This window comes from Pipistrellus hanaki (assembly GCF_964339955.1).
Source record: "Pipistrellus hanaki genome assembly, chromosome: 11".
Taxonomy (NCBI): domain Eukaryota; kingdom Metazoa; phylum Chordata; class Mammalia; order Chiroptera; family Vespertilionidae; genus Pipistrellus; species Pipistrellus hanaki.
Genome location: NC_140513.1, coordinates 25885175 through 25908180, shown reverse-complemented (window position 1 = coordinate 25908180; position 23006 = coordinate 25885175). Strand labels below are relative to the sequence as shown.

The 23006-nt window shown below is 37.1% G+C and overlaps 1 protein-coding gene across 2 annotated transcripts in view; it reads left to right on the top strand.

The window, feature by feature from the left end:
* RECK (reversion inducing cysteine rich protein with kazal motifs) overlaps positions 1 to 23006 on the top strand; it is a 54935-nt gene that overhangs the window by 12937 nt on the left and 18992 nt on the right. The window contains exons 3-12 of one of the 2 annotated variants that reach the window (XM_084898707.1): positions 661 to 735; positions 1656 to 1692; positions 3456 to 3541; positions 5294 to 5341; positions 7280 to 7321; positions 16118 to 16151; positions 18638 to 18835; positions 19815 to 20082; positions 21122 to 21301; positions 21595 to 21807. In XM_084898707.1, coding sequence (XP_084754833.1) covers positions 661 to 735; positions 1656 to 1692; positions 3456 to 3541; positions 5294 to 5341; positions 7280 to 7321; positions 16118 to 16151; positions 18638 to 18835; positions 19815 to 20082; positions 21122 to 21301; positions 21595 to 21807 — 1181 coding nt within the window. The remainder of the gene's footprint in view (positions 1 to 660; positions 736 to 1655; positions 1693 to 3455; positions 3542 to 5293; positions 5342 to 7279; positions 7322 to 16117; positions 16152 to 18637; positions 18836 to 19814; positions 20083 to 21121; positions 21302 to 21594; positions 21808 to 23006) is intronic. The other variant, XM_084898706.1, reaches the window with a different exon arrangement.

Genomic DNA, 23006 nt, shown 5'->3' with positions numbered 1-23006 from the left:
CCTTTTCAGGCAAGTTCTACTGAAACAATACCTAAAGTCTTAAAGTCTTCCCTTTCTTTCATCATCTTGGTTGTGTAGTTCTAGCCTTAGTGCTTGAAAAGTAATGGCTTCAATCATCTTTTTGAGTTCTCAAATAATTATCTGGATTTTGTCACTGCCTTAAAGAAAGCTATCTAACTGGGATTAAAAGTACTCTCAAACAATATTGTGAATTTAGAGAGATTTTGCAAGATACTTCCTAATTATAAAACAAGACTGTGACTTGGCTTATCTAAATAGCTGCCTCAGAATTCATGTCGAAACACTACAGCAGATTGTTTTCTACAAACTTATTGCCAGAAAAATAGCTTTTAAAAGCAAAAATGGCTCTTTGATGCTGTCACCATAAGGGAGTTTTTAAAGAAGCTCTGCTACTTTGGAATTTCTCTATTTTTGATCATTAGGAAATAGGGTCTAGAATTGCTATAGTTGCATTTTCTTGGTTATTTGCCAAATTAACCAACCTTTTAAGAAATGTCATTTTAATGGAGATCCTTTCAAAGGTTTTTCATTTATAAGAGGAAGAAATTCTAGACAACTGATAAATCCATAAGATAATGCATTTTACTACTTCTTATGAAAAAAAAAAATGCCACAAAACTTTTTTCTTTTGTCAAATAGATATTCTCCTCAAAAAGTGAATCCCGACTAAAACATCTGTTGCAGCGAGCCCCAGATTATTGCCCTGAAACAATGGTAGGTCTTGTTTAACTTAACTAAGGAAGCTTTTGTCTAAATGAACTTATCTAATGAGTTCCCTTTAGATTCAGCAGAATTTTCAATGTGAAGAAGGTTTGTGGTCAAAGTAAAATGTTAGATTTATCTAGGTACTTTAAAAAGATCTTCACACAAATTGCTAGATAAAATATCTTTTATTTTTATTGTTTATTCTCTGATATATGAAAAAATAATATTAAATACAAATGTAGTATTTAAATTTCATTATAATAGTTTATCTGGAATTTGGAATTGCACTTACTATATTTTGACAATTTAATGAAAACTATATTAACTAAATTTTATATTTATTTTGACTTTGAAAAGTTGTATTTGTGATGAGGGAAATGTATGATTTTTCATTATTCCTGTCTTCCCATTTTCTGGTATACAGTAGATGTATTGCTTGCCTGTCTGAATCATGTAACTTAAAATGTTTCTAATGCTTGGGTCATCATCCTCAGTGTTTGAGATGCTCATAAACCAGGCTAAAAAAATCTGAGCTTGCCAAGAGTGAGTCTCTTTAGATACGATACAGTAGCCTGAGTTATGTGATGGGGGAGATGGAGATCACACAATTCTGATTGATACATTTTCATTTAGTTACTCTATACTTTTGTCTTTGTACTTAGAAACGTGATTCCAGTAAGCAGCTTGAGTAACTAGACTAATCTTCAGTGCACTTAGATGGGAAGATGGGAAAAGAGCAAGCAATATTTTGTATCTGTTTTATTTCCCCCCCATAAATATAGCTGGTTGATACTTGTATAGTACTGGAACATTGACTGTTATAGACATAAATGAAATAAAATCAGCTGTACATATTCTCTGTAGAAATTAAGTGTTATATTTAGTAACTGGTTATCTACATAAAAGCCTTTTGGTGATTACAATTTTAGGTTGAAATTTGGAGTTGTATGAATTCATCTTTGCCAGGTAAGTAATAGAAGTGTAACATTTAGTACTTTTACTTTTAAAAACGTACTGTGATTGTAAAATCTGTGTCATAGACCTATAACTTAATGTATACCCTTCAGTCTCTATCTTCTCTTTCCCATACACACTCAAATTTTCAACTGTATACTTTCTTCTCATTCACTCAATACTTAACTGTATTCTTGTCTCTACTTCTACCATTCTATTGGTAGAACTGGTTTTTGAAATATCACCAGGATCTTAGTTCGTAAATCTTTATAGCTTTTTCTCGGTACTTACTCTCTTTGATTTCTCTGTGACATTTGATATTATTGACCACTTGCCTCCTTGTGGCTGTATCTTACCCTTTCTTACCTTTCTCCTCTTAACTTCCCACCATTGCCCCAGGACTTCCCACCACTGCCCACCAATGCAGTCCTCTTCCATTCTCTCTCCACACTCACTCTGCTAACTAATGAGCTCTGGGAAGGTAACTTTCAAATCCTAGTCAATTAGTTGTGACTTCTAGACATCTTTACTTGGATCTCTGCATCTAGGTGGTATCTGAAGTGCAAATCCAAAACCAAACTCATTTTATGATTGTCTCTCTTGTGAATGATACTCCTGGAAATCAAGTTACCTTTGGCTGCTTTTTCATTCTAGTTCCATTGGCTGTCCGCTTATAAAATCTTGCATCTGTCTTCACTACTCATAGTTCAAGCCTTACATCTTTTTTAATATGTTTTTATTCATTTCAGAGAGGAAGGGGAGAAGGAGAGGGAGAGATAGAAACATCAATGATGAGAGAGAATCATGATAGGCTTGCCTCTTAGAGGCTCCACACTGGGATCGAGCCCACAACTGGGCATATATCCTGACTGGGAATTGAACCAGAGACCTCCTGGTTCATAGGTCGAAGCTCAACAATTGAGCGACGTCAGCTGGGCAAGCCTTTCTTATTACATCCCTGGGATAGAATATTGTAATAAAATTGTAACTGGTATTTCAACACATCACAGCTGTCCTCCTGAGTCTTTCAAAAAAATCCCTCACGGGTATCCGTTTCCATTGAAATAAAAGCCAAACTCCCTACCCTTGCATTCATGGTATCCTAGGATTAAAGCTTACTTTCCAGTCTTACTTAAAGCCGGTGTCTTGAAACACGGGAATAAACCTTATGTATCTCTGAACTTTTAAGGCTGTCATACAGTGTGAAATTTGCATTTCAAGCATTTGTCTTCCTGGAATTGCCCGCATTCTTACCTGTCTTCCTAATTATCCTCCTAATGTCCTGGAATTATAATTATATATATGTAAATTATTTTTACCAATCTGCGATTTTTATAATGGAATAAATCATATATTTTATCTATTTCATAGTCCACAAAATATCTAATCGAGTGCCTTGTACATAGGAGAGGCTCAGTAGATATAAATGCTTGTCAAATAATTTAATATTTTCTAAGAGGCCACTGGGTATGTGGAAACAGCAATAACCTGTCTGTCCTCTAAAGATGCTACCTACCCAAGAATGAGAATGACCTAGAAGGTATAGGGTGAGCAGGGAGATGAGAAAAAAAACAGAGGACCTGATAGTTATGCTGTGAGGTACCTCATAGGACTGATGGCATTGGGAATAAGGCTGAGGGGAGAGGCTTACTAATTTTGAGGCTCTTTTGTCTGAGCTAGTTTCTCTGTAAACACTTTGATTTTTAGTGGTATCCACAAACCAATTTGACATGCTATTTGTATTTGTCACTGCTTATGAACCTTTTGTTTTTAAGGTGTGTTTAAGAAATCTGATGGCTGGGTTGGCTTAGGCTGCTGTGAACTGGCTATTGCCTTGGAGTGTCGACAGGCTTGCAAGCAGGTAATACTGAGCAATCAGGCTCTTGAAAAGCATGGAGTGCAGTTTGGGTTATAGTTGTGCATATGTCTTGAACCTTGCTCACCTCAGACCTTTGGAGAGGTGATCTATAAAAGCTGAAAATTTAGTATTTCTTCCAGAGAACACTTCCCTTTAGACTCGCTGCTTTTTCAGTTATGGCTGCTGCATATAAGACCCCAACCCTCTCTTATTCTTTTTCAACTTCTCTGCTACACAAAGAAATAATATTCATAAGTTATATAAATATCTAATCACTATGTTGTATACTTGAAACTAATATTCTGTTACATGTCAACTGTAATTGAAAAATAAAAGTTATTTTAAAAATGAATATTGTAGGAATTGAGGCCTTTTGTACTTTGCCTATGGTCATGCTTAGCCAGTGCTGAATGACTCCAAATGGTCATGTGAACTTGGGCTATGCCTGGGTAAGAGCATTGATACAGTTGTCTTGTTTTGCTTTCATCTTCCCTTCTGCCTTTCATCCTGGGTTTTCCCTGAACATGTTCATATATCCCTTCTCAGCTCCTAAGGTGAGCATGACTCCTACAGTGAATTATGACTTCTTTTTTATTTTATGTATATCTCTAGTCAAGTTCAGGTTAGGCCCCTAAGTTATTCCGCATTATGTTTATTTTCATAGTGGTTTCTCAGAATGTTGTCAGAAAACCAGTCTCGTTCCTGAGACTCCAAGTGGTGGGAGTAGACTTAACTGGGAAGTTTGGGTGGACCTGAAACCACAGCTGGAAAGCCTCTTTCATTTTCTTCTTTAGTTACTGTCCTCTGGACAGGGGTATGTGAGACATAGTGTCACCTTCACTTTCATTTAAACCCTTGTAGCACCCTTTGGGCAGTATACAGCCTGGCTATCTGCCGCTCTCCTCCAGGCCTTGGGATGAAGCTGAGTTGCAGAAGATTGGAACTGTAATGGATCTAGTGGGACATAAAACAGTAGCCTGTTCATTATGCTTCTTGCTCTGCCCATCCTCTCCGCATATTGAAAATTGCATGAGCTTAGGTGATAGGACAGAGGAAATATGATAGAACAAGGGACCAGAGGCCATGGCTCTAAAATATCTCTAAATAGGGACTGATATCATGTGGAAGAATAACCACCCCTCAGCAGATTTGTTTTGGCTTATTTTATATAGAAAGTATCGATATATACTTTCTAGGTAAAAACTTAATATTTCTCTGAGCATCAGTTTCTTTATCTACAGATAGAGAAAATATCTCCATCAACTTGTTAAGAAAATTACATAAAAATAACTTGTTAATTTCTAGGCATAGCCTTCCCCTCTTTAAATGTTCTTTTTGTTATATATGGTTCTTTTCTGAGGAAAAGTCAGTATTAGGACTTATAATATGAAGGGTTAAAGAAGAAGCAAAATATAAATATCCTGGCAGAGCTTCACAAAAAAATTTGTTGCAGAGTGGAATTCAGCTGGAAAAAAAAAGTCTTCTGATTTACATTTCCTTCAAAGTTATCTAGTTTCTGAAATAACAAAAAGACTGTGTTATTATGTGAGATTAAAGCTATAAAAGGTTAGAGTGAAGTTCTAGCATATCCAATAGGGTCTGGGGCTGGTGTTTTTTTTTTTAAGAGAAATTGCATGAAATGTGTTTGTTGTATATAAGGAACTTTAAAATATTTGAGCATAAGGTTTTCCTGTTTTATTCTGTGCTGAATAGCAATGTGTAATAAAATTAATGGAGAAACTTGTTTTAATTTAGGCATCTTCAAAAAATGATATTTCCAAAGTTTGCAGAAAAGAATATGAGGTATGTATATTATTTAACAAATTTGGATAGACTATTCAGATATTATAAAAATTGATAGAATCACTTAAATTTAAAAATGAATTAATTCTTACATAAATTGCCTTTTACTCTTCAGAAAATATACGCTTGACAAAAATATCACTTACCTTGTTTAGAAATCTTAAGACTTTAATTGACTTTTGTTGAAATTAAGCATTAATTTTAAATAAATGCCTAAATCACATATACAGAGGATTTAACCTATAATGTTTTCTTAACAAAGCAATTGGTTGTATCCAAAGTTGTAAAATAGTTTTTCTTAGAATCCATATTCTCTTTTCTTCTTTTCCTATCCTTTGAAACCCCCCCCCCCCCAAAAAAAAAAATCAAATCAAATCAAAGAAACAAACCCATATTGCTATTGTGAATAGCTTCAATTTTTCCTAGGATCTTGCATTTGGGTGGGGTGGGGTGGAAGTACTAACTTACAAAGGCTATATTAAATCAGAAGGACTGTTGTCTCCCAATGATGGTATTTTAAGCACTGTGATGAGAGATGGGAGAGGTATTAGGGCAGGAGTAGGTAAGGTGTTTCATATCATGCAGCTATGTACAGAAGAGTGTCCCTGATGTGAAAAGGTTCCTTATTGGGACTACTTTGTTTTGTTTCTAGAACTTCATGGTTAAATGTGACAGTATTATTGTTTTTTCATAGTATAAGACCATGAAATTAAGAATACTTAAGTGCATATACCTCATTCACCATCAATATTAATAAAAGCATAATATGCTAATTAGACCAGAGGGCCTTCTGGACAAAGCTGGGTTGCAAGGGAAGCCCAGGTCCTGGGGGTCAGAGGGAAGCCGGTGCCAGCAGCTGGGGGAAGGAAGGCCTACTCATGCCCAAATTTTGTGCATTAGACCTCTAGTTTTTATATATAAACACTAAAGGCCTGATGCACAACATTCATGTACACAGGATTGGGGGCGTTGTTCAGTCCGGCCTGTGCCCTTTCACAGTCTGGGAGCCCTCGGGGGATGTCCAACTGACGGCTTAGGGGAGTAGGCCTAAGCCGTCAGTCAGACATCCTTAGCTCTGCCACGAACAGCCACGGCCACTGTGCTTGCCAGCCATCAGCCCCAACTTCTGGCTGAGCGGCACTCCTCCTACGATGAGCATCTGCTCCCTGGTGGTCAGTGCACATCATAGTGACCGGTTGTTCTGTCATTCGGTCGATTTGCATATTATCCTTTTATTATATAGGATTGGAATTCCTATTGCTTTTTTTTTTTTTTTTTCATCCTCTCCCTTGGATATGTCCATAGCTTTTGGAGAGAGAAAGGTAGGGAGGGGAAGAGAAACATCAGTCAGTTGCCTCCTGTGCAAGTCCCAACCAGGGATCGAACCCACAACCTAGGTATGTACACTTAGCAGGAGTCAAATCCAAAGCCTCAAAGCATATGGGATGATGCTCTAACCAACTGAGCCACCTGGCCAGGGCCCTGTTGCTTTTAATAGTCTGTGTGCTCTTGGAGAAGAAAGATAGGAAACTTTCTTAACTGCTTATGATCATAGTTCTGATTTCCTTTTTTTTTTTTCTTTTCTCAAAGCTTATAATTCTACCTCTTGATTAATTATTTTAAATTGGAGAATCTTATTTATCTTTTGTCTCTTTGTACTAGTTGCTAATTTACCTCTGTTTCTCTGAAGACAAATTTCCAAATTAACTGTAACTTTTCCTCTGTTCTTATTGAAGGGAGCCTTGCTACAAAGAAGTAAAAGATCTTTTTTTTTCCCCATCTAATCTTTCTACCTTTTTAGTTTCTCTTGAACCAAGTGGCTAACTATAATTCCTTCTTTTCTTCCACATGATGTCTGACATTGTCCATCTCCTGTAGCCTGTCCTCCATTATTTTAGTGTGCTTCCTTCTCTTGTCTGGATTTCCGCATTGCCCTAGGAAGTCTGCCAGTATGTGTTGATGAAGGACGGGACAGGAAAGGTAAGAGAGATAAACACTGTCCTATGAGAGAAATACTAAGAGTAATTTACTTTTAGTAGTTTACTTTTCTCAGTCTATCCTCTCTTACTTGGCTTAGAATTAGAACCTATTTTCCAAAAAGCTACATGCCAAGAGAGTTCATTTGCATATATAAAAAGTTGAACCTACAAATAATTCAAAATAGTTCAAAACAGTTTGATTTCTTATATGTATTTAGAAATAAAAAGAGAGACAAGAGCACTTTAATACAGAAAGAGGGTTCTGCATTATAAACTCCAAATAATAATCACTCTCATGATTGTTGACCTTTAGTTTAAAGATAACGGCTAAAGTGAATTGGGTAAGTTTGGTATTATGGAACCTATTTTAACTAGATTGTTTATTTATCAGCATTAGAATAATTTATAAAATTAGGCTTTTAGTATCTTTTCCTTAACACTAGAGTGGTCCCTGGGGTGAACTTCTAGTTGTGTAAGTTTTCCTTTAGGCTTACAATTTTAGGAGTTAGCATTTATCCTAAAGGATGGTTTTTTATAGTTTGATTAGAAATTCAGAGAGTAAGAATATATTCAGAGGAGCTAATGTTTCTCTTTCCTGGTGAGTTGATGCAGAGTTGCTCATGAGGGGATTTCCTAAAAATTTACTTAATTGAATAAAGTTAAAGCAGTTTAATGACATTTAAGATTCTGAGTTTTATTTTCAATGAAGCTAAGATAACCAGTTAAATGTAAGACATTATTATGTCTGATTTTATAACATCTGGTTTCTTACACAAATCAATAAATATTGAATACCGAGAGGCAGGAGTTTTTTTGTTTTTTGTTTTTTGTTTTATATATATTTTTACTGATTTCAGAGAGGAAGGGAGAGGGAGAGGGAGAGAGAGATAGAAACATCAATGATGAGAGTCATTGATCGGACTCCTGCACACTCCACGCCAGGGATCAAGCCACAACCCAGGCATGTACCTTCACTGGGAATTGAACCATGATCTTCTGGTTCATAGGTTGACATCAACTACTGAACCAAAACAGATGAGACCCCAAAGTAGGCTTATAGCATTAGAGTCAAGTATTCAGGAATAAATGAGAGATTTAAAAGCAGTATCCATCCACAGAATTCGTTGATGGATTCAATATGGGAGATAATATTTAGGAAAATATAAAAAATAATTATTAGTGAATCAGTGAATTGGGGGAGAGAACTGAAGAAATTGTTTGGCATAGCAGCATATAGGGACAGGCTGAAAGAGTTTAGGGGAAATGGTGGATAGAGAAAGTCTTCTAATTGGAATACTAGAAGAAGAAAGAATATAAATTTAACGTTTAAAGAAGCACAACAAATGCCCAGCAGGATTTTTAAAATGTATATTTATAGACACACCCCTTAAAAGATCTGTGTCTGCCAGTGAACTTAAAAGCAGTCAGAAAAAAAGGACATCACCTTTAAAGGAGACCATCAACTGATTTCTCAATAGCAACAGAGGATGCCAGAGACAGAATGATACCGAACTGCTCTGAAAGAAAATAACTATTAATCTAGAATTCCATGTCTAGCAAAAAATCTTTTTCCAAGAAAGAGGGCATTAATTGAGATATTTCCAGACAACAAAAGCAAAGAATTGCCATGACTAGACCCTTTATAGAAAGAATTTCTCTCTAAAGGAAGTTCTAAAATAGCTATAATTATTAAAATCCAAAAGAAAAAAAAAAAGAATGATGACAATACAAAGTGGGTAAGTCACAACATACACATTGTTTAAAACAACAATATATTTTTTGAGCTTTTTAAAAAGAAAATAACAACAATAGCATATACATTGGGAAGGTTGTTTAAAGAAATTGAAGTATATTGAATGTTAGGTCTTTTTAAATGTTAATACCTATATCACAGAGGTAGTTAGGATGCAGGACTGAAGAAGAGAAGAGATATCATGCCCAAAGATAACTGTGATGTAAACCTTGAACTTCAAGAATGAAAGAAAAGCATAAAAAAAAGGAGAAGGCTGGGTTTTGAAAATTGCTTCTTTAGGGAACTAGAAGAGAAGGAGCCAAATACTAATCTGAGAGGACCAGACCTATGTTCAAAATGAAATGAGATATTCCAAGAAAAAGAACTTCTGTCACTGGCAGTGTTCAAGCAAAGGCTTACTGGATTCACCTGTTGTGGAAGGGATTTCTGCCGTGGACAGGAGATTTGACTAAAGATCTCTCGATTCGACAGTTTTCTTATTCTGACCAACACTTAAGAAAGAGTACTTCCTTCAGTACTTAAGACTACTTCTTTCAGAACCACATCTGTTTGGGTGAGGCCACCAAAATCAACCAGTGGCTTGATAACTCTGGCATGGACATGTTCAAGTGTCATGAGAATGCTAACTTCCAGGTTCTCCATGCATTTTCACAGGCTTGGTCCTTAGTTCACCTAGAAGTATTGATCAGGCCATCGGATTCATGAATATGTGATGCTAGAACCAGAGATGATAGTTAAAATATTTAATAATTGGAACCCCATAGGCACTGACAGAACAAATGCGGGCTATAAACCATCAGTGTAGCCATACTAGTGCACATTGGCTGATTAGAACAAAAGTAAAACGAATCCATGTTTTCCATGAATTGTGATACAGGTGTAATAATAAAAATTGTCTGATGATAGTTATTTTATTCCTCGAGTGTCAAAAAGATGATCTGAGGCTGGTAAATTTCCAGGGACCTGGCAATAGTTGATGATACCAATCTTAGTTTCAGGTTGATAAATCCATTTTGTACCTTTATGTCAGTTCTTTCCAGCCATTCTCTTAACATAATGACCATAAATATAAATAACTTTCCATTTGCTGCATGACCCATTGAAGTATAATGCTACAAATTTGTCAAGAGACTTAAGACTTACTTCATCCACAGATTTGTCTTTGCGCTTTCCTTTATATTTTCAGAAATTTCATTTTCATTTCTCTTCTTTCTTTCCTAGCTTTGTTCAGTCCAGTTATTTGATGTTATTTTATAAGGAAGATGAGAAATTGTAAAGGAAAGTCCATAGGAGATATTTTTGTGAGGACTCACTTTTTAAAAATCTTTAGACATTTAAGTTTTAACTCAACAGTTGTAAACAAAACTAAAATAATATTCTGTCCTGGAGCTCTGGTTCTATAAGAGTACTAAAATAAAATTAAGATTCAGGGTATTAAAAAGAGGCTCTAAGAAGCTCAATAACAAAGATGGTTAGCCTTGTGAGTTTTAGGCTCAGTTCTTTCAGCATCATTCCTTCAACTTGCTGCTAAATGCATAAGAGAAAGATGCAGGTATGTGTTCAATTTTATTTTTTGAATATTCACATGGTTCAAAGTTCAAAATGTTATATAATAAAAAGTCTTGTTTTCACCTCTTGTACTGCAACCATTCAGTTCCTTAAGTAAACAGATATTTTATATGCATATAAAAGCAAATATGTACATATATTCCTCCTCTGTCCCCCGGTAACACAAATGGTAGCCTGCCATACACTTTGACCTACCCCTGGATGCCAATGTTTGGTGCATATGTCTATATGAGCTATATAGTATATCCTCAGGAAATTCAAATTTAAATTTTTTGTTCTAAACATTTCTGTGTATTTTATTTTGTTTTATTTTCTCTCAAATCAACCTTGATTCTAGACTTACTACCAGAAGCATAAAGAAAAGGGATGAAAAAATAGCTCCATTTAGAGATAGGATTACAGGGATGTCAGCACTAGCAGGATTATCTGGATAGCTGGAGGCCTCCTACACCTCAGTGTGACTGGATCTGTACTGCAGTGGTTCTCAGAGTAGAAGAGACAGACAGCTGTGGGGGGTTTAACAAAAAGGATCTTGGGGTACTTTGCATTCTTAAATGTAAAGATAAGGAAACTCTGGAAATTGTTGTGATGTAGTAAGTAGAAAACGGAATGGGAGGTTTGGTAAATGGTAAAATGCTATATGGATGTACTGTATCAGTGGAGATTTGAGCCGTTACCTGCAGCTGATGAGCTCCAAAAAGAGCGAAACCGATTAGGTCCTGCAGTACTGGCTTAAGATAGTATAAAACCTTGATTATGTTCCATTTGTATCTGTTTCATTTTGTCATACTTTATATTATAGTTTGGGGGAGATAATAACTCCTATTTAGTCTCTCAGTGCAAGTGTATTTCCTCTCTAGTCCATTTTTCTGAGAAGTCACCTGAATGAGATCATCCCAAAAAGGAAATCTAATCATTCAGATTATAATATGACCTGGCCTAATCTCCATGGCCAGGTTTTCCCCACTAGGCAACCTCACCTACTCCCCCATAACTTCATTGCCCCTATATGATCACAAACTCAGAATCTTCTTTGCTAGCTTCGTTTAAGTACTCCTGAATTGCTCCTGAATGTGTACTGGGCATTTCAAATCAGGCAAACTGATTCTTACCCTCCCTACCTTCGTTGCCCCTCCTTCCCTCCTTCCCTTCTGCATAATCCGCCACACACACACACACACACACACACACACACACACACACGAGCACACGCATGTGTGCGTGCCCCAAAACAAAACCTTTTTCTTACATGTCTTGCTTGGTTGATCCAGACACATAAACTAAAAACCTAAGAGGTATTGTCTGTTTTTTCCTCTTTCTTACCATCTCCCACAAATAACTGGCTATCAAGCTCTAAAAATTTGCCTTCAAAATATATCTTAAATCAGTCTGCTTTCCAGAACTTCAATTACTGTCTTAGCTAAGGCCTTTAAATCACTTTCTGGACAGCAGCTGCCCAACTAGCTTTCCTATCTCTAATTTCTTTTATCTACTACCTTCAGTACTCATAGAATGGTTTCTTGAAAGACCAAATACAGTCCTATCACTCCCTTAAATAAAATACGTGGTCAATCTCAGAAATTATAAGTTGCATAAGGGAGGGAAGAGTCAGAGCTAGACAGAGAAAAGCTTGTATATCACGAGGAATATGAGCTTTATTCTGTAGGTGAGCCATTGAGGAGTTTTGTTAATTGTAGTTGTACATCCTGTTTGTTCTACCTGGAAGTCCCTCTTTCTGACTCCATCCTGTCACACCCCATTCAGTGATATGATGGAACTGGCATCTTACTAGCTAGGGAGAACTGATTATTAAATATTCAGGAGTTTTGTAAACCAGTTTTAAATTTGAAAGCAGCTGTGATTAGGGTATTAATGCCATGGACATCAGCAAATATGGCAAAATCTGGACTCTTTCCCCACTTCCCCAAATTCCCTTGAAAGCCGATCCTGGCACATCACTCTCCCTATCCAACTAGCAACTTTGCTTCAAATTTTGACTTAGTTTCTATTTAAAAACCTCCCTGCCAAGTTCTCTTGCCTCTACACACATAAAATTGATTGCTACTTCTAAATCCTTTATATGCTTTATCATATAGCATTTGTATCTTATAATTCTGTTCACATGCCACTTTTTAATACTACACTCTGAGTTCCTGGAGGCAGTGTCTATGTCTCTTTTGTCTTTCCATCTATCATTCATTTATTCACTCAACATTCACCGAATTGATAGACTTAATTGGTGTCAGACACTGTTCTCAGGCTACAGAGATGAAAGGATTTAGCCACTATGCTAGAAGCTCATAGTCTAGTTCATGAGAAGAGAGAAATTCAAATAGTTCAGTACAATATAGTGAGACAAGTACATTGCTAGAAGTCTATACAAGACACATTGGTGCCTGGAGGGAAAAAAAAATCCCTCTTCAGGGTAATGGGGAAATCTCCACAGAGCAGATAAGACTTAAAGGATGAACAAAAATTTTTTTGCCTGTAAAAAGGCTCTACAATTAGTATTTTTATAGATAGAACTAGAGGCTCAGTACATGAAATTCGTGCACTTGGAGGAGGGGGGACCCTCAGTCTGGTGTGTGCCCTCTCACAGTCCGGGAGCCCTCAGGGGACGTCCAACTGCCATGGAGGCGAGAGAGGCTCCTGCCACTGCTGCTGGGCTTGCCAGCCATGAGCATAACTTCTTGCTGAGCGATGCTCCCCCTGTGGGAGCTCACTGACCACCAGGGAGCAGCTCCTGTGTTGAGCTTCTGTCCCATGGTGGCCAGTGTGTGTAATAGCGACCCATCATTCTGCCATTCGGTTAATTTGCATATTAGCCTTTTATTATATAGGATTTTTAAAATATTTTATTGATTTTTTTACAGAGAGGAAGGGAGAGGGAGAGAGAGTTAGAAACATCGATGAGAGAGAAACATCAATCAGCTAACTCCTGCACACCCCTTATTGGGGATGTGCCTACACCAAGGATGTGCCCTTCACCAGAATTGAACCTGGGACCCTTGAGTCCACAGGCCAACGCTCTATTCACTGAGCCAAACCAGTTAGGCTATATAGGATTTTTAAGAGACTTTTTTTCTCTCTGGACAGCTGACTTGCACAGGTTCTTTTTTTCAGAATAAATGACACTTGTATAAATGTCTATAAATTGGGCATTCTTTGGATGAGTAGAGAAAGCACTGAATATAGCACATCATTGAATAACATTTTATTCAACATTGTTTAGTAATGATGTTGGTGAGAGATGGTGTAGGAATTTAACTCTTGTTTATATTAATTAGCCAATGGTAAAATAGCATTATGTGTTCTTTTGTGAAAGTCACAGAACCTATCAACGATGTTAAGTGAGGATGTACTGTATTGTATTTGTTATCACAATAATGTCCAGCTGTGTAGTGAAGTTGAAGATCTCTTAAGACCCTGTCAACTTCACTATACTGACATGTTCTTTTGGTCTCTGATGTTGTGGTAGATCTTCACCTCAGTAACACTGTAACTTTGATCTAGCCTAGGGTAAAATGAGTGGTGAGGGAACTGTTATAGGAAGGGACATTGGGTAAAATACTGGTGGCAGAATGTCAAAAGAGGCTCCATTTAATAATATATTTATTATATACCAATAATTATAAACTCTCAGTTACTTCCTATTTTTGCCACCAAATGGCGATCAGACATTTGAAAGACTTTATTGACTAAGAACTCAAGATTGGCTATCTTAAAAAATGAGGAAAGCCTAGTTGGCATGGCTCAGCTGTTGAGCTTTGACCTATGAACCAGGAGGTCACAGTTCGACTCCCTGTCAGGGCACATGCCCAGGTTGTGGGCTCGATCCCTAGTGGGGGCATGCAGGAGGCAGCTGATCAGTGATTCTCATTGATGTTTCTATCTCTCCCTCTCCCTTTCTCTCTGAAATCAATAAAAACAAACAAACAAGCAAATAAACAAACTGAAAAAAAGAAATGAGAAAATATAAATTATGTGTATATCTTAAGCCCTGTCAAACTAATTAGCAGTAATTAAACAGTGAAATGTAGAGTTATTTATAGTTTAGTTACCTAAGATATAATTTATGCCTAAATATAGTTATCTAAGATTAGAAGTCTTTTATCACAAAAGGTGATATAATTAGAGTCTATGTAATCATGATGAGTGTAAAGTAAGCAAGAGAAGGATTAAAGGCCCATTCTTTTAGACATTAAAGTTGGTAATTGACAAAGATAGAGATATAAAAACTATTAACACTGAGGAAATATAAATGTTTTTGGTTCAACAAATTAGAGTAAATCTATTTGTGAAGGGCCTATTAGTAGACATTAAGAGAAGTGAAAGATACTTAGGGGATATTTCTGAATTCTGGAAATGACAAGAGAGACAGCTGTGCCCTTCTTCTAAATCAGAGTTCAGCAAACTTTCTGTAAAGAGCCATACAGCAAGTACTTTAGGCTTGCAGGCCATATGGTTTCTTTCTACCCAATTCTACCATCTTAGTATGGGTAAAGGTAGGGTCTATAAGTATTTTCCTTTTTAGGCCTATCTCTGGCATCTGTCAAATAAGGAGTTAGATTAGATCGTCTCTGACATTTTTCAGATTTTGTTTCCTTTTGTACCTCTCTAAGCTAAGTGATCCCACAGGCTAATCCAGAGTGGTATTTTTTTATTTGTAAAGTCAAATTTTTATTTAAAAAAATATATATTTTGATCTCAGAGAGGAAGGGAGCAGAAAAGAGAGAAATATCAATGATGAGGGAGAGTCATTGATTGGCTGCTTTCTGCATCCCCCCACTTGGGATGGAACCCGCAACCCTGGCATGTGTTCTGACTGGAAATCAAACCACAACCTTCTGGTTCATAAGTCCATGCTCAACCACTGAGCCACACCGGCCGGACTTGAAGCTAGGTTTTAATATCAGTCCACAGAGTGGCTGTGTAAGAAACACCTGTGAAGCCTTGTTTAAATGTTGGTGCCTCACTCCTGAGTCTGTTTCTGTAGTCTAAGATAAGGCCTGGGATGCTCAGGTGATACTAGTGCATAGCAAGTTTAAGAAAAATTAAAGATGACTTCTAAGGTTCTTGCAATTCCATCATGCAGTGGTTATATGAAATATATATAATTCCCTATAGCTCCTTTATTATATATCATTTTCTGGAACTTCTATATATTCCTGCAAGAAATAATTGATATTAATATATTGTAGTTTCTCCCAAATACACACATTGGAACAGCTTTACTTAAACTTGGTTTGCCATAACATGGTCAGTTTATGGCTCAGATGACAATCTTGATCCCTAATGTGTACTGGAAGATGGTCTCCCTTTTCACTAGATGCCATCTTATAGCTTTTTTTGTTTTCAGTCTTGCATTTAGAAAGAATTAAATGTTTGTGATATACTGATTTTCATATAACCATAAGTGAAATAAAATTAGAAATTCAGTGTGGTTGTTAATTTCTGTTTGTTTTTAATTTACAGAATGCTCTTTTCAGTTGCATTAGCAGAAATGAAAGTAAGTATATCATTGATGGTTATACAAGCAGTCCAAAGGACAAAGACAATTTACAGATTATGATTTACTGTTATAAATACTGCCTAGACCTTGGCATTATAACTTAGGCTCTTAGTAAACCATCTGATCGGCAGGATCCTGATAGGCACCTTGCTCTGGAGTGTCTAGGCCATTCATTCCCATTTCCTATTCTACTGCTAGATGTATTAGAGCACATGTGTCAAACACAAGGCCCGCGGGCCAAATCCAGCCCGCCAGGCCTTGCAATGTGGCCCGCACCGCGCTGTCATCACTGCACTCCGCTGTCAGTTTATGACATTGTCAGTTTATGACTGTTCAGTAAACCATTCGGCCCGCGATTTAGGCTGGATTTTAGATTTTGGCCCCTTCTCTGATTGAGTTCGACACCCCTATATTAGAGGAAGATCGTGTATTTATCCCATTTGAGTAAACAGGATCACTTTCAGAAGTTAAGCACTCCCACATGATACAACGCTGCACTTGCCAAGGGCTGCCTCTCAGTTCAGTCAGCAGACTTTCACTACGGTACTCCCTCTGTGTGGAGCAAATGCACATCTATAGGGCCAAACCCTGTAGATAAACAACTCTGGCTTTTGGATAGTATCACTGATAAAAGTGCTGTGGGACTTCAGAGAGAGGAGGGATCATATCCTGCAGGAGTGCTCAGAAGTGACTTCACGAGATGGCCTTAAAGCAGTGGTTCTCAACCTTTCTTCTTATTTTTTTCTTTTTCTTAAATATATTTTATTGATTTTTTACAGAGAGGAAGGGAGAGAGACAGAGAGCTAGAAACATTGATGAGAGAGAAACATCGACCAGCTGCCTCCTGCACACCCCCCACCGGGGATGTGCCCACAACCAAGGTACATGCCTCCGACCGGAATCGAACCTGGGATTCGACGCTCCACCACTGAGCCAAACCGGTTTCGGTGGTTCTCAACCTTTCTAATGCCACAACCTTTTAATACAGCTCCTCATGTTGTGGTGACCCGCAACCATAAGATTATTTTCGTTGCTACTTCATAACTATAATTTTGCTACTATTAATGAATCGCAACCCATAGATTGAGAATAGCTAGCATCGGAAAACACACATGTTTACATTACGATTCATAACCTTTTCAATTTTGAAAAGTAAAACCCCCATTTGATTCTGGATTTATGTATTTTTTTTAATCAAGAGGACCATTTAAAGTATCTGAAAGAGCTAGATGAGTGTCTGGGTAGTGCAAATGTGGAATTGATAATGGAAAGCGCAAGAGATATTCATAGAGAAGCTAAGGAATCTGTGGGAAGCTGAAGGAAGACAAGACATGGCAGGTAGCAAATCTCTGATAATTATTAGAGATGGTTATGGAGGAACCAGAATCAGATTTCTGGTGAATTTGCAGGGAGTTCAGGCAACTTCCAGAAATGATAAGATTATATATAAATTAATTAAACTAGGACTGAATGAATGCATGACAAGCCTCAGTTCCCTGGGCAAGGACATTGTTTCATACCTATTGTGCCACATAAGTTTTTGACTTGTAATTACTACCAAATTTACTGTGTTCACTACCCTTTCTTCTATCTCTCTGGCACATAATCTTATGTTCAGTTGTGAGGTGATATTTTAATTTAGGCATATTCTTGCAGATGTTCAAACATTGTAGAACTTTGAGGCTTTTGTTTCAAAATATATAGTTATATAATAGTCAACCTAATGAAATGATCCTGATACCTCTTCGTTTTTTCAAAATATATTTTTTAATGATTTTAGAGAGGAAGGGAGAGAGAGAGAGAGATAGAAACATCAATGATGAGAGAGAATCGTTGATTGGCTGCCTCCACAGGGAATTGGACAGTGACCTGGTTCTTAGGTCGACGTTCAACCACTGAGCCACACCAGCTTGTCTCTCTCTTAGTTTTTAATGGTCCTGTTTTATAAATGTGAGACATTTGGGGTTTTGTTTTATTTTGGTTTTATTTCATTTGTTTTGCTTTGCTCTGCTCATAAATAAATCTCCACAAATCTAATTTGGAAAGCTGTCCTAGTAGTTCTCAACATGGGCACCATTGGCATTTCGGGAAACATTGGCTGTGAGACTGTCCTGTTCATTGCAGAACATTTAGTAGTCCCAACCCTCATGCACTAAATGGCATCAGTGTTCCCCAAGTCACGAAAACCAGAAACAGAAAACCAGAAACATTAACATACGCATTCACATTCTCCCGGGGGGTGGTATTGGACTGCTGAAAGCCATTGGACTGTAAGTTGACCAACAGTGACTTTCTTATACTGGTGAACACCTGGATGTCCCAATGGCTAAGCCTACAGTAGTGCTGATTTTAAGTACTTGTCTTCTATGGCATGGTTTTATTTCCAAAATTCAAAAAGACACATGTTGTTTTGTCACTATTATAATGATTTATTGTTAGCAAATAGCTGATCCATTTCAATGTCCTCTCCTTTTCCCTCTCAGTGGGCTCAGTGTGTTGCAGCTATGCAGGCCATCACACAAACTGCCGAGAATACTGTCAAGCCATTTTTCGAACAGACTCTTCTCCTGGCCCATCTCAGATCAAAGCAGTGGAAAATTATTGTGCCTCTATTAGTCCACAATTAATACACTGTGTGAACAATTATACCCAATCTTACCCAATGAGGAACCCAACAGATAGTAAGTAAAAGGGACATATTTCTCTCATTTCAATCTTTTGTAAAATAACTTGTAAAAAGGAAGTAAAGTTTGTAGATATCTGCAGCCTAGGACATTGGTTTAAATTTTACAGATTGGACATTATTATCACAGCTAAAATATGCCAGAAAGACAGAGCTGGCAAGGGTATGAAAAAACGGGCATTCTCTATTCTGAGGTGGAAGAATTTGTTAGTATAGATTTGTAGGGAGGAGGGGGCCGGGTTATAACCATGAGAATTTCAAATAATTATAGCTTTTAATCTAGCAATTCTACTTCTCAGACTTTGTCCTTCAAAAACACTTACAGATTGGCAAAAACTTATCTACACATATAAAGGATATTTGCTACAACATTGGTGATACTAGAGAAAATTAGAAAAACCTAAACATCCATCAATAGTAATTAACTAAATCATATAGCTATATAATAACTATTTACATAAAAAGAATTTCAATATATAATTAAAAAGTTGCAGAACTAAATGTATATGATACATTTTTAGTATATACCTATTTGTTCTATATTATATGTATCTGTTTGAATTTTTACTAATAAACAGTTATTTTATATTATAGAAACATCATTAAATGAGATGAGATCCTGATATTTTTTAAAATGTCAGCTTGTACATCCTATAATCAATTTTCTTCAGGTTATCAAAGTTTAAAAAGCTGACTAATTAACCAATTGACAAAAACTGATAGAATTTATAAGCCAGATGCCATTGTTTTGATTTATACTGGTGAGTTCTAGTAATAGATAACTAGTCTATAGGTATACCTGGTAAATATCTTTATTTACTACACTGCAAAGTAATGGAGAGGGAATTTGGGGGACCCTGTATACTGCAGATATTGATATATGATTCAGAGAAATAATGGTTTCTAGATAGCACCATGTTCTGAGTAGTACATGACATAAAACCAGCTAATTTAGCTACTTATATCCTAAAATGTAGGTTTATATTGCTGTGACAGAGCTGAAGACCATGCGTGTCAAAGTGCCTGCAAGAGAATTCTGATGTCTAAGAAAACGGAAATGGAGATTGTTGACGGCCTCATCGAGGGTTGTAAGACCCAGCCCTTGCCTCAGGATCCTCTTTGGCAGTGTTTTCTTGAAAGCTCACAGTCTGTTCACCCTGGGGTCACTCTGCACCCTCCTCCTTCTACAGGCCTTGATGGGGCTAAATTGCATTGTTGTTCTAAAGCAAACACTTCAACATGTAGGTCAGTATCTCATTTTCCTTTATTAAAACCAGTAGAAATAGCACTTTAATGATTTTAAGTCTAACAAATATCTATTATACTCTTGCATTGTGTAGACTTGAGTTTAGAAGATGCTGACAATTCAAATATGTCAAAGAGAAGCCAGAAAGTGCTTCCTTTAAGTTAAAAGGTGGAAGTTCTTGACTCAATAAGGAAGGAAAAAATCCTGGCCAATTTGGTTCTGATTGGTTGGTTTCTATGCCAGTTAGCTTCAAAAGCTCTGCTTCCTAGGCAGCCATTGGCTTCTCACAGTTCACCCAGATTTGGTTTTGATTGGTCAGTTTCTATGCCAATCAGCATCTCCAGGCCTGATCAGAGAGTCAGGGCTGATCAGTAGCCCCCATGAAGGCCAGGTCATAAACAGCTGTGGCTGCTGGTGAAGCCTGGAGAAAAAGAGAGGGGCAACGGCTAATCGACAGCTGCCACAGAGGCTGTGGATCAGACCCTGCCTCTCTCATTGGGCCTCTCTCCAGGCCTGATCTGAAGCTCCCTCAGCAGTCAGTGCTGGGACCACGTGCCCGCACCTGTGGCAGTCAGTGCTGGATCACCACGGCAACCCAGGACTGACTTCTGGTGTTCAGTTGAGCCTTCCGTTGGTCATTACAGACCCTGGGTTTTTATATATTAGGATATATCTTTGTGGAGGCAAAATTGTATGCTTTAACTTTACATAAAGGTAAAAGAGAAATCAGAAATTTGGAGGGCAAGAATTTTGTCAAGAGCGAGGATGTACAAATACTATAATTAAACATTAAATTTAGCACTGAGCTTTCTAGCAACCATAGCAAAAAATGAAAGAAATGGGTAATAAAAAGAAAGCTAACTCTTTCATGAAAAAGATCACTTTCTGGCTCTAAATTCTAGGAGATAAATCTTAGTCTTTTGGTTTTTGTATTTTTTTGCTCACATATTCTAAAATTTAGAATTTAAAGTTTATGCAAATCAAATATTTATTCATTTGCCTTACCTATATATTCCTGCATTTATGCTTTCATTTCAGGGATCTGTGCACTAAACTTTATAGTATGAGCTGGGGCAATACACAGAGTTGGCAAGAGTTTGATCGCTTTTGTGAATATAATCCGGTGGAAGTGTCCATGTTGACCTGTTTAGCAGATGTTCGGGAACCTTGCCAGTTGGGCTGTAGAAACCTTACTTACTGTACTAATTTTAACAACAGGTAGGAGCAAATCACTGTACATGGAATGGAAATATTTTGTCCTTGGTTTTCTTGTTTTTAAATAAGTGAAAAGACCACTATATTCTGATTTTGTTAAGTTAAAAGGAAGTAGTCTTTCTTTATGATTTCATCTTTAAATGCTTTACTCCATGTGGTAAATCCTCTCTGGGAAAGGAAGCACTGTAACAGAGTTCCTTCTAATCTAGGAGGATTTTCTGATTAGAATGTTACCCATCGCTTCTCTCTATAAAGTAATTGCCTCTTGATCCCATCTGGCCTTTTTTTCTCTTCAGGCCGACAGAGCTTTTCAGGAGTTGTAATGCTCAGTCAGATCAAGGAGCCATGAATGACATGAAGCTATGGGAAAAAGGAAGCATAAAGATGCCATTTATCAACATACCTGTTCTTGACATTAAAAAGTGCCAGCCAGAAATGTGGAAAGCAATAGCTTGCTCCCTGCAGATTAAACCTTGTCATAGTAAATCCCGGGGGAGTATTATTTGCAAGTAAGTTTCTTTCATCATAAAGACTCTCCAGTTTGGGTTCAGACCCTCCATGACCTTCACGCATGGCCTATTGGAGTCTTCGCTCCGGCTGCTTCCCTTTGCCCATCACCCCCGCAGGTCACAGGCTTCCCCACGTTTCTTCCTCTGCTTGAAATTTCTTCCTACATCTCCATTTGCCCACAGCCTGTCCTTCCTAACCCCTCTCAAATTCCTCTTTCCGCTGGAATTTTCCCACTTTTCTCCAGCTGATAGTCTATCCTTATTACCGATTTCTGTAGACCTTTATTTTTACTTATTTTAAAGAACTTGATTCAACTAACATTTATTGAGTATCTTCAATGCACAATTCTATTTTTTTTTTAATTTCAATTGTTTACTTATATTCTGTTCAACATGGCTCTCTTTGAGTTTATTCTTCTTGCCTGCTTTTTTTTCTTGTATCCTCTTTCTCCTGTTTGGGGATTAGATAATCCAGACACATGTTTGATAAATGAAGGAGTTAGTGCATATAGTCCTCAGGGCCTGTTCCTAGTAAACACTTATGAGTGGTTTGCTTAGGAGATCTAGGACAAAATAAAGATGAAAGCTGCTATGGTGGGTGAAGCCAAAAGCATTAACTACATTGTATTCAATGTCAGCTGCTTTGCAAACACTTTTTAAAAAGTTTTTCCAAAACTAAATTAATATCCAGCCCCTAAATTGTTGTCTGGCTGGTGCAGCTGAGCATTTAATGACTGATTGCTGATTATTTCAGTTTTAACCAGGGTTCAGATCCATCCTCTGACATGAATGGGGATGACCTGATTAGGGGAGAGATGAGGGTAACTATTGGATGACAAGCAAGTGTCAACATGTGAGAAATTTATAGACTCTTAGCATAGAAAACTTATAGGAGTCAAATCCCTAATGAAGTAGTGGACATTCTAAATGTTATAGACCAAACACCTTAATGTTTATAACTAAAAGAATATTTTTAAAAAGAAGAAAAGGAGAGGAAAAGCAAGCATGCATAAGGTCCTAAGAGAAAGGATGTATAATTTTGCAAAGAGCAAATCAACTAGCCTAAGTTAATGTCCTTTCAAAGAGTGAAAAGCTACTATGATGTTAGTAACAGTAAGTATAATTACAAAATTTGAGCAAGGCCTTTGATTTCAGGTTCTTAAGAGAAAGTTTGGGATGCTTCCATAGTGTAATACATT